This window comes from Nerophis ophidion, linkage group LG09, assembly GCF_033978795.1.
Source record: "Nerophis ophidion isolate RoL-2023_Sa linkage group LG09, RoL_Noph_v1.0, whole genome shotgun sequence".
Classification (NCBI taxonomy): domain Eukaryota; kingdom Metazoa; phylum Chordata; class Actinopteri; order Syngnathiformes; family Syngnathidae; genus Nerophis; species Nerophis ophidion.
Window position 1 is genome coordinate 55,592,125 of NC_084619.1, and position 12,600 is coordinate 55,604,724.

At 40.4% G+C, this 12,600-nt stretch overlaps 1 protein-coding gene across 1 annotated transcript in view; it reads left to right on the forward strand.

The window, feature by feature from the left end:
* The first annotated feature begins 5,053 nt into the window (after positions 1 to 5,053).
* Positions 5,054 to 12,600, forward strand: part of LOC133559487 (actin-related protein 2-B) — a 40,557-nt gene continuing 33,010 nt past the window's right edge. The window contains exon 1 of the mRNA XM_061911304.1: positions 5,054 to 5,215. Coding sequence (XP_061767288.1) covers positions 5,168 to 5,215 — 48 coding nt within the window. The 5' untranslated portion in view covers positions 5,054 to 5,167. The remainder of the gene's footprint in view (positions 5,216 to 12,600) is intronic.

The following is a 12,600-nucleotide window of genomic DNA, read 5'->3' on the forward strand; positions in this document are numbered from 1 at the left end:
TCATTCATGGGAACACATGTTCGAATACAGGGTTGGACCGTGTGTTACATTAATACAGGGGGGCAAAAAAGTTTTTAGTCAGCCACCGATTGTGCAAGTTCTCCCACTTAAAATGATGACAGAGGTCTGTAATTTTTCTCATAGGTACACTTCAACTGTGAGAGACAGAATGTGAAAAAAAAAAATCGAGGAATTCACATTGTAGGAATTTTAAAGAATTTATTTGTAATTTATGGTGGAAAATAAGTATTTGGTTACTTCAAACAAGGAAGATCTCTGGCTCTCACAGACCTGTAACTTCTTCTTTAAGAAGCTCATTTTAAGTGGGAGAACTTGCACAATCGGTGGCTGACTAAATACTTTTTTGCCCCACTTTATATAAAATAATAGGCAAAATAAAGTTATTCAGTACAGTAAATTTAGAAGTAATAATTTAAAAAATATTAAGCGTCCCCTGTAGGAAACGTGCCCTACACATTGCGAACCTCTGTACTATAATCACTCGGGGTTGACAAAAATACAAATCGCGATTCTTATTGTTCCTAATTGTAAATACATTCATAATTTTCAAAATGTGTCTTAAAAAATAATGTTTAATGTGTATTTATTTTATATACAGTGGGGCAAAAAAGTATTTAGTCAGCCACCGATTGAGCAAGTTCTCCCACATAAAATGATGACTGAGGTCTGTAATTTTCATCATAGGTACACTTCAACTGTGAGAGACAGAATGTGAAAAAAAATTCCAGGAATTCGCATTGTAGAAATTTTAATGACTTTAATTGTAAATTATGGTGAAAAATAAGTATTTGGTCAATAACAAAAATGTAATTAAATACTTTGTAATATAACCTTTGTTGGCAATAACAGAGGTCAAATGATTACTATAGGTCTTTACCAGGTTTGCACACACAGTAGCTGGTATTTTGGCCCATTCCTCTATGCAGATCTTCTCGAGAGCAGTGATGTTTTGGGGCTGTCGCCGAGCAACACGGACTTCCAACTCCCTCCACAGATTTTCTATGGGGTTGAGGTCTGGAGACTGGCTAGGCCACTCCAGGACTTTCAAATGCTTCTTACGGAGCCAATCCTTCTTTGCCCTGGCGGTGTGTTTGGGATCATTGTCATGCTGGAAGACCCAGCCACGTTTCATCTTCAAAGCTCTCACTGATGGAAGGAAGTTTTGGCTCAAAATCTCACGATACATGGCCCCATTCATTCTTTCCTTAACACAGATCAGTCGTCCTGTCCCCTTAGCAGAAAAACAGCCCCAAAGCATGATGTTTCCACCCCCATGCTTCACAGTAGGTTTGGTGTTCTTGGGATGCAACTCAGTATTATTCTTCCTCCAAACACGACGAGTTTATACCAAAAAGTTCTATTTTGGTTTCATCTGACCAGATGACATTTTCCCAATCCTCTGCTGTATCATGCATGTGCTCTCTGGCAAACTTTAGACTGGCCTGGACATGCACTGGCTTAAGCAGGGGGACACGTCTGGCAATGCAGGATTTGATTCCCTGTCGGCGTAGTGTGTTACTGATGGTAACCTTTGTTACTTTGGTCCCAGCTCTCTGCAGGTCATTCACCAGGTCCCCCCCTGTGGTTCTGGGATTTTTGCTCACCGTTCCCGTGATCATTTTGACCCCACGGGATGAGTTCTTGCGTGGAGCCCCAGATCAAGGGAGATTATCAGTGGTCTTGTACGTCTTCCATTTTCTGATAATTGCTCCCACAGTTGGTTTTTTCACACCAAGCTGCTTGCCTATTGTAGATTCACTCTTCCCAGTCTGGTGCAGGTCTACAATTATTTTCCTGGTGTCCTTTGACAGCTCTTTGGTCTTGGCCATAGTAGAGTTTGGAGTCTGACTGTTTGAGGCTGTGGACAGGTGTCTTTTATGATGATGATGATGAATTTGATTTATATATATATACTTGTTAGATACTCAAAGCGCTCACAGAGAAGTGGGAACCCATCATTCATTCACACCTGGTGGCGGTAAGCTACATCTGTAGCCACAGCTGCCCTGGGGTAGACTGACGGAAGCGTGGCTGCCAGTTTGCGCCTACGACCCCTCCGACCACCACCAATCATTCATTCATCATTCATTCACCAGTGTGAGCGGCACCGGCGGCAAGGGTGAAGTATCCTGCCCAAGGACACAAAGGCAGCGATTTGGATGTTATAGGTGGGAAGCGAACCTGCAACCTTCAGGTTTCTGGCACGGCCGCTCTACCCACTATGCCATGCCGCGAGTGGGTAGAGCGGCATGGCGTAGTGCCCTTACCTGTATTAATGGCAAACAATTGCCATTAATACAGGTAACGAGTGGAGGACAGAAAAGCTTCTTAAAGAAGTTGTTACAGGTCTGTGAGAGCCAGAGATCTTCCTTGTTTGAAGTGACCAAATACTTATTTTCCACCATTATTTACAAATAAATTCTTTAAAATTCCTACCATGTGAATTACTGGATTTTTTTTTCACATTCTGTCCCTCACAGTTGAAGTGTACCTATGATGAAAATTACAGACCTCTGTCATCATTTTAAGTGGGAGAACTTGCACAATCAGTGGCTGACTAAATACTTTTTTGCCCCACTGTATATACTTATGTGTGTGTGTATATATCCATCCATCCATCCATTTTCTACCGCTTATTCCCTTTCGGGGTCGCGGGGGGCGCTGGCGCCTATCTCAGCTACAATCGGGCGGAAGGCGGGGTACACCCTGGACAAGTCGACACCTCATCGCAGGGCCAACACAGATAGACAGACAACATTCACACTCACATTCACACACTATGGCCAATTTAGTGTTGCCAATCAACCTATCCCCAGGTGCATGTTTTTGGAGGTGGGAGGAAGCCGGAGTACATATGTATATGTATATATATATATATATATATATATATATATATATATATATATATATATATATATGTGTATATATATATATATACATATATATATATATATATATATACACACATATATATATCTATGTGTGTGTATATATATAGATATATATATATATACACACACATAGATATATATATGTGTGTATATATATATTTATGTGTGTGTGAGTATATATATCCTCATTCAATGCATTTTCTTTATTTTAATGACTATTTACATTGTAGATTGTCATTGAAGGCATCAAAACTATGAAGGAACATGTGGAGTTATGTACTTAACAAAAAAAAGGTGAAATAACTGAAAACACGTTTTATATTCTAGTTTCTTCAAAATAGCCACCCTTTGCTTTGATTACTGCTTTGCACACTCTTGGCATTCTCTCGATGACCGTCAAGCACACCTGGGAAGTAAAAACCATTTCTGGTGACGACCTCTTGAAGCTCATCGAGAGAATGCCAGGAGTGTGCGTAAAAGTAATCAGAGCAAAGAATGGCTATTTTGAAGAAACTAGAATATTGAACATGTTTTCAGTTATTTCACCTTTTTTTTGTTAAGTACATAACTCCACACGTGTTCATTCTGTTTTATTTTTGTTGTAATCAGTGGCCTTGTGGTTAGTGTACGCCCTGAGATGGGTAGATCGTGAGTTCAAACCACAGGCGAGTCATACCTTCCTGCTTACCACTCAGCATCAAGGGTTGGAATCGGGGGTTAAATCACTGCTCACAGCTCCCCTCACCTCCCAGGGGGTGAACAAGGGGATGTGTCAAATGCAGAGGTCAATTTCACCACACCTAGTGTGTGCATGTGACTATCAGTGGTACTTTAACTTAATATGTTTAAAAAAAAAAAAGGTGCTATTAGGTCACCTCCAAGCAACCACAAGGAGCTTTTATAACCTGTGCAACCTGTTTTGATGAAGCGTCATTACATCATTTTTTTTAAACCAAATAATATATTGTGAGAACCGATTTGACTCCAGAGTCTATTCTGAATCGAACTATCACCCCAGGAATCGGAATCAGGTCGTTAGTTAACCAAAGATTCAAGCCCCGAATACTCGCAGCTTGTTGACCGTGAATTGATTAAAGTTAAGTTAAAGTTAAAGTTCCAATGATTGTTACACACACACTAGGTGTGGTGAAATTTGTCCTTTGCATTTGACCCATCCACTTGTTCACCCCCTGGGAGGTGAGGGGAGCAGTGAGCAGCAGCGGTGGCCTCGCCCGGGAATAATTTTTGTTGATTTAACCCCCCATTCCAACCCTTGATGCTGAGTGCCATGCATTGTGGTGATAGGTTTTTTGATTGATTGAAACTTTTATTAGTAGATTGCACAGTGCAGTACATTTTCCGTACAATTGACCGCTAAATGGTAACACCCGAAAAAGTTTTTCAACTTGTTTAAGTCATGCCACCTTAATGCCTCCATAGGGAGGTGTTTAGGGCACGTCCAACCGGTAGGAGGCCACAGGGAAGACCCAGGACACGTTGGGAAGACTATGTCTCCCAGCTGGCCTGGTAACGCCTCGGGATCCCCCGGGAAGAGCTGGATAAAAAAAATACTTGATCATTGATTTAAATTGTCAGGAAAGAAGAGGAAGGAATTTAAAAGGTAAAAAGTGTGTTTAAAAATCCTAAAATCATTTTTATGGTTGTATTTACTCTCTAAAATTGTCTTTCTGAAAATTATAAGAAGCAAAGTAAAACAATAAATGAATGTATTTAAACAAGTGAAGACCAAGTCTTTAAAATATTTTCTTGGATTTTCAAATTATATTTGAATTTTGTCTCTCTTACAATTAAAAATGTCGAGCAAAGCGAGACCAGCTTGCTAGTACATAAATACAATTTAAAAAATAGAGGCAGCTCACTGGTAAGTGCTGCTATTTGAGCTATTTTTAGAACAGGCCAGTGGGCTACTCATCTGGTCCTTACGGGCTACCTGGTGCCCGCGGGCACCGCGTTGGTGACCCCTGGGCTAGAGTATACAAATGAGTTTTAAGAACTGAAACAAACTTACATATTTAAAATTGTTAAATATTTTTACAGTGTCTAATAAGGGTTCGGAACACAAACTCCCAAACAAAAAAACAACCCACGCGCACACACAGAAAAAAACCAACAACACCCACACCGGATGAACACCATTCCCTTCTTCCTGCTCTTGTCCGGGCTGGCGTGTCTTCCTTCCGGCTCGCCGACAGAAAGTTGCGGGGAGGTTCAGAGGCAACCAGGGCTCAGACAGAATGGACAGCCATGGCAGGAAAGTGGTGGTGTGTGACAACGGGACCGGGGTGAGTCTTTGACGGCGGCTGGGCTTTTTCCCCCCTCATTCTCGCCTGGTTTGAAATCGTCGTCTGGCCGGCCAAGAAACAGGAAGTAGGACACTTAGCTGCCCGGGCTAGCATCAACTGGGCGTGTAGCGAGCTAGCTCATTTTCATTCATCCACACTTGGCACGGCCACGGCGCTTCGAGGCGTCGCGCTTGTTCCCACGCAGAGTGGAAACATCCCTGCGGCGCTAATGAGCCCACCGTGAGGCAACAAAGCGGGACATTAACTAGCAGGAAGTTTAACAGCACCAGTGTGACTGCGGCTAACATGCTAACTAGCTAGCCTGCTAGCTTACAGCTGTCCGGGGTTTTCCGGCTATTTCACGGCCTTACAACGTCATGTTTACAACACAATTACAACGCAAACAAGTCTCGTTTTAATAAACAATACTCACATTTTGATTAATATTCACTATTTCAAGGCTGGCTGTGATCGTAGTTGCATGTAGGCCGTGCCAATCATTTTTTCCATGCAGCCGCCACTGACTTCCTGGTGTTAAAAGCTGCTGATTCAAGTCTTCTTTTATGTATTTTTTTATTTTTTTGCAGGATACGTGCGTAATGTTTCTCCAGCGGAGCTTTTTGGGGGTTTTTGTGTTCACTAGGAAGTGACAAACCAGGCTGCATTGTCACCTACTTAGACTTCCTTTTTATTGTCATTCAAATGTCAACTTTACAGTACAGATAAGGACGAAATTTTGTTGCATTCCCAACCTTTTTCAGTGATGTACCCCATGTGAACATTTTTTTTTTAATTCAAGTACCCCCTAATCAGAGCAAAGCATTTTTGGTTGAAAAAAATACATAAAAGAAGTAAGATACAGCACTATGTCATCATTCTGGTTTATTAAATTGTATAACAGTGCAAAATATTGCTCTTTTGTAGTGGTCTTTTTGAACTACATATTTCTTTGAATTAATTTAAAACCTCTTCTCACTCCTGCGCTTACCAAAGGCATGCGGTAAAAGTAAGCATGCGCTAATTATTTTAAAACCTCTTCTCACTACGGCACTTACCAAAGGTATGCAGTGAAAATTTGAGTGTGATGTAAGCTTGGACCTTAAATCCTACTGAATAGCTCTTAATCTTCTTCCCTTTATGCGATTTCAAATTACCGGTATTAAAATCAGCCTCTTCCATTTTGAAAATGATGACAGGGGAAGTGTCACTCATGACGTCACGAGTTTGACCAGGCGGTAATACTAAGCTTGCGCTAATTATTTTGCGAAGCGAGTTTGACCCGGCAGTAATTCAAGGCAGGCGCGTACTATATGCCCTGCGTCAATTCAAGGAAATCTGGTATTTAGAAAAAAAGATATAAAAATAACTAAAAACTTGTTGAAAAATAAACAAGTGATTAAATTATAAATAAAGATTTCTACACATAGAAGTAATCATCAACTTTAAGTGCCGTCTTTGGGGATTGTAATACAGATCCATCTGGATTCATGGACTTGATTCTAAACATTTCTTCACAAAAAAAGAAATCTTCAACATCAATATTTATGGAACATGTCCACAAAAAGTCCAGCTGTCAACACTGAATATTGCATTGTTGCATTTCTTTTCACAGTTTATGAACTTACATTCATATTTCGTTGAAGTAGTATTCAATAAAAATATTTATAAAGGATTTTTGAATTGTTGCTATATTTAGAATATTTTTTTAAAATCTCACATACCCCTTGGCATACCTTCAAGTACCCCCTGGGGTACGCGTACCCCCATTGGAGAACCACTGGGCTAGGGGGACGTGTTCATCAGGAAATGACAAGCCAGGCTGCATCGTCACCTACTTAGACTTCCTTTCTTATTGTCATTCAAAGTTGAACTTTACAGCACAGATAAGGACGAAATTTTGTTGCATTCTCAACCTTTTTTCAGTGATGAACTCCCTGTGAAAAATATTTTTTTTAAATTCAAGTACCCCCTAATCAGAGCAAAGCATTTTTGGTTGAAAAAAATAGATAATGAAGTAAGATACAGCACTATGTCATCAGTTTCTGATTTACTAAATTGTATAACAGAGCAAAATATTGCTCATTTGTAGTGGTGTATTTTGAACTATTTGGATAATAAGATATACAAATAATTAAAAACTTGTTGAAAAATAAACAAGTGATTCAATTATAAATAAAGATTTCTACACATAGAAGTAATCATCAACTTAAAGTGTCTTCTTTGGGGATTGTAATAGAGATCCATCTGGATTCATGACCTTAATTTCTTCACTAAAAAAGAAATCTTCAACATCAATAGTTATGGAACATGTCCACAAAAAATCTAGTCGTCAACACTGAATATTGCATTGTTGCATTTCTTTTCACAGTTTATGAAGTTACAGTCATATTTTGTTTAAGTATTATTCAATAAAATATTTATAAAGGATTTTTGAATTGTTGCTATTTTTAGAATATTAAAAAAAAATCTCACGTACCCTTTGGCATACTTTTAAGCACCCCCAAGGGTACGCGTACCCCCATTTGAGAACCACTGGGCTAGGGGGACGTGTCCACCAGGAAGTGACAAGCCAGGCTGCATTGTCACCTATTTAGACTTCCTTTTTATTGTCATTCAAATTTGAATTTTACAGTACAGATAAGAACGAAATTTTGTTGCATTAGATCAGGGGTCGGCAACCTTTACCACTCAAAGAGCCATTTTGACCCGTTTCACAAAATAAAAAAAACAATGGGAGACACAAAACTCATTTGAAATTTAAAATGAAATAACACTGCATACAGAATTTTTTTTACTTTGTGCTATGAATAAACCAGGGGTTTCAGACACGCGGCCCGCACCTTAACATGAAAATTTAAAGGCCTACTGAAATGAGATTTTCTTATTTAAACGGGGATAGCAGGTCCATTCTGTGTCATACTTGATCATTTCGCGATATTGCCATATTTTTGCTGAAAGGGTTTAGTAGAGAACATCGACGATAAAGTTCGCAACTTTTGGTCGCTAATAGAAAAGCATTTCCTTTACCGGAAGTAGAAGACGATGTGCACGTGATGTCACGGGTTGTAGGGCTCTTCACATCCTCACATTGTTTATAATGTGAGCCTCCAGCAGCAAGAGTTATTCGGACCGAGAAAGCGACAATTTCCCCATTAATTTGAGCGAGGATGAAATATTTGTGGATGAGGAAAGTTAGAGTGAAGCACAAAAAAAAAAAAAAAAAGGGACGGCTCCATGCGGCGGCAATGGGACCATTTCAGATATAATTACACACATTTACTAGGATAATTCTGGAAGATCTCTTATCTGCTTATTGTTTTAATAGTGTTTTAGTGAGATTGTAAAGTCATACCTGAAAGTCGGATGGCTGCGGTGAACGCCAGTGTCTCTCAGAGAAGCCAACGGAGGAGCCAAGATCACAGCTGCCTTTTTGAGCTGTAGGAGGAAGTCCAATGATCCAATGAAGTCCCCGGTAAGAGCCGACTTAATATCACAATTTTCCCATCCAAAAACTTGCTTGTTGACGTAGAGCAACATGTTCGCTTGACCGCTCTGTGTTAAAGCTCCACAACAAACAAAGAAACACATGCTGTGTTTCGGTGCTAACGACAGCTGTAATCCACCGTTTTCCACCAACAGCATTATTCTTTATAGTCTACATTATTAATTGAAAAAAATGGCAAAAGATTCAGCAACACAGATGTCCAAATTACTGTGTGATTATGCGATGAAAAGAGACTACTTTTAGCCGTGTGTGGTGCTGGGCTAATATGTCCCCTCCAACCAGAGACGTCACACGCACGCGTCATCATTCCGCGATGTTTTCAACAAGAAACTCTGCGGGAAATTTAAAATTGTAATTTAGTAAACTAAACCGGCCGTATTAGCATGTGTTGCAATGTTAATATTTCATCATTGATATATAAACTATCAGACTGCGTGGTTGGTAGTAGTGGGTTTCAGTAGGCCTTTAATGATAGTGGGGCCCGGGAGTTTTATATGAATGTCACATGACAGCATCGCACTTTCCATCCCTCCCGAATATTCCGAGAGACTACCGAATGTCAGATCAACTATCCTCGCGAATGTTTGCAGAATTTCCCTCAAACTACAATAATAGGGCATCCTACAAAAATCCATACATTTTTTTGTGGTTTGAAAATGAAAAATATCAAAATGGCCCCCGCACGGTTTCATTTTTCCATGTGCGGCCCTCAGTGGGACGGCGTGGCGCAGTTGGGAGAGTGGCTGTGCCAGCAACCTGAGGGTTCCTAGTTCAATCCCCACCTTCTACCAACCTCGTCACGCCTGTTGTGTCCTTGAGCAAGACACTTCACCCTTGCTCCTGATGGTTCGTGGTTAGGGCCTTGCATGGCAGCTCCCGCCATCAGTGTGTGAATGGGTAAACTTGGAAATAGTGTCAAAGCGCTTTGAGTACCTTGAAGGTAGAAAAGCGCTATACAAGTATAACCCATTTACCATTAAACCATTTATGAAGGTGCTGCCTTTGGCGCCCTCTACATCACGTTTAAACAGCTTGCCAGCCCAGTCACATGTCGTACGACGCTTCTGCAGACACACGTCTACGATTGCAAGGCATACTTGTTTAACAGCCATACAGGTCACACTGAGGGTGGCCGTTTAAACAACTTTAACACAATTACTAATATGCGCCACACTGTGAATCCACACCAAACAAGAATGACAAACACATTTTGGGAGAACATTGGCACTGTAACAGAACATAAACACAAAAGAACAAATACCCAGAATCCCATGCATCCCTACTCTACCGGGCTACATTATACACCCCCGCTAGCACCAAATCCCCCCACCACCTCCGTGCGTCGGTTGGGGCGGGCGGTCGGAGACTACGGTCCATCCAGACCAACACCTCCCGTAACCTAAACAGTTTTTTCCCCTCGGCCCTCAGACAATTCCTAGTTTGTGAACCCGTTCTCAAACATTGGCAATAAAAACGTCTCTGATTCTGATCCTGAAATAGATTACTGTTTAAACATATTGCACTTTTGCATATGCATTCACGTATAGATAGATAGATAGTACTTTATTGATTCCTTCAGGAGAATTCCTCCGGGAACATTTTAAATATATGGTGATATTTACAAATATATGGATGCATATGGACTGGACTCTCACAATATTATTCTAGAATCAGGGGTCGGGTACCTTTTTGGCTGAGAGAGCCATGAAAGCCAAATATTTTAAAATGTATTTCCGTGAGAGCCGTATAATATTTTTAACACTGAATACAACTGTCGGGTTCAAACACTGATGACATCTATTACACAGACAAGAAGCAAGGAATTAAACAGATCAGATTAAATTTAGCTAAATGAGGAGAAACGCGTGGACCTCTACCCTTGTACAGTGTCGTCCCACGCTCTGACAAGAGAATTCTATGCTTCCTCTTTTTATTTGGACTTTCCCTGATTACAACAACTAAATGCGTGCATGTCTTATTCTTTTTAATAACATTGCTATTCTGAAGGTAACCAATAATAAATAAAATACTTTTGACCACTAATGCGACTTCTTGAACAGGTGCGATAGAAAACGGATGGTTGGATTAAAATGCATGAGAATGTTTTATAATTTGAACGTTATTTTTAAATGGTAAATGGTTGTACTTGTATAGCGATTTTCTACCCCTTTCTAAGGAGCCCAAAGCGCTTTGAAAGTATTTCCACATTCACCCATTCACAAACACATTCACGCACTGATGGCGGGACACTGTGATTACCAGCGGAATTATCCATTACTTATCGTGTTAAGCAATGTCAGCTAAGATTTATCTGAGAGCCAGATGCAGTCGTCAAAAGAGCCACATCCGACTCTAGATCCATAAGTTCCCTACCCCTGGGCTATGGGCACGTGTCCACTAGGAAGTGACAAGCCAGGCTGCATCGTCACCTACTTAGACTTCCTTTTTATTGTCATTCAAATTTGAACTTTACAGTACAGATAAGAACGAAATTTTGTTGCATTCGATCATGGTAGTGCAGGATAAAAGAGCAATAAGGGGCAGATATAAATACAATAGGTTACTGTACAGATAAACATATTGCACTTTTGCAAATGCATTCACGTATAGTGAAGTGAAGTGAATTATATTTATATAGCGCTTTTCTCTAGTGACTCAAAGCGCTTTACATAGTGAAACCCAATATGTAAGTTACATTTAAACCAGTGTGGGTGTGGCACTGGGAGCAGGTGGGTAAAGTGTCTTGCTCAAGGACACAACGGCAGTGACCAGGGTTTCAGAAGCGGGGATCGAACCGGGAACCCTTAAGTTAATGGCATGGCCACTCTACCAACCGAGCTGTACCGCCCCTTCAGATAGATGGATAATACTTTATTGATTCCTTCAGGAGAGTTCCTCCAGGAAAATAAAAAATATAAAATGTTTGATGGTATTTAAAAATATACGGATGCATATGGACTGGACTCTCACAATGTTATGCTAAATCCACTCAATGTCCATTGCACCGGTCCCCCCACATCTGTGGTCCCCTCCAAGGTTTCTCATTGTCCCACTGGGTTGAGTTTTTCCTTGCTCTGATGCGGGATCTGAGCTGAGGATGTCGTTGTGGCTTGTGCAGCCCTTTGAGACACTCGTGATTTAGGGCTATATAAGTAAACATTGATTGATTGATTATTGTCTTTATACTCCAGCAAGATAATCCATTTTTGGTGGGGGAATTGAGGGGATTATTATGTGTTCACAGTCTTATGGCCTGGAGGTTCTATTACGGAGGTTGCGGAACCTCTGTACTTAGTACACGTTGTAACAGTGTTTTTTGAGCAAAGGTACGTTTTTTGCCTTGCAAAAAATCGGAAGCACACCGCCAGCAGAAGTCTTTGAAAAACAAAACTCGGTCTACGGTAAATAAGTCGTTGTAGGATTTGTTGGGTACGTCTTCAAACCATAACCAACTATGTATCACTATAGCTCTTGTCTCAAAGTAAGTGTACTTTCATGTCACACCCTGACTTATTTGGAGTTTTTTGCTGTTTTCCTGTGTAGTGTTTTAGTTTTTGTCTTGTGCTCCTATTTTGGTGGCTTTTTCTCTTTTCTGGTATTTTCCTGTAGCAGTATCATGTCTTCCTTTTGAGCGATATTTCCCGATGCAATCAAAAATATTTCAGTTGTTTTCATCCTTTGTGGGGACATTGTTGAATTTCATGTCATGTTCGGTTGTACATTGTAGACGCCGTCTTTGCTCCACAGTAAGTCTTTGCTGTCGTCCGGCATTCTTTTTTGTTTACTTTGTAGCCAGTTCAGTTTTAGTTTTGTAAAGTTAAAGTACCAATGATCGTCACACACACACACACACACACACACACACACACACACACACACA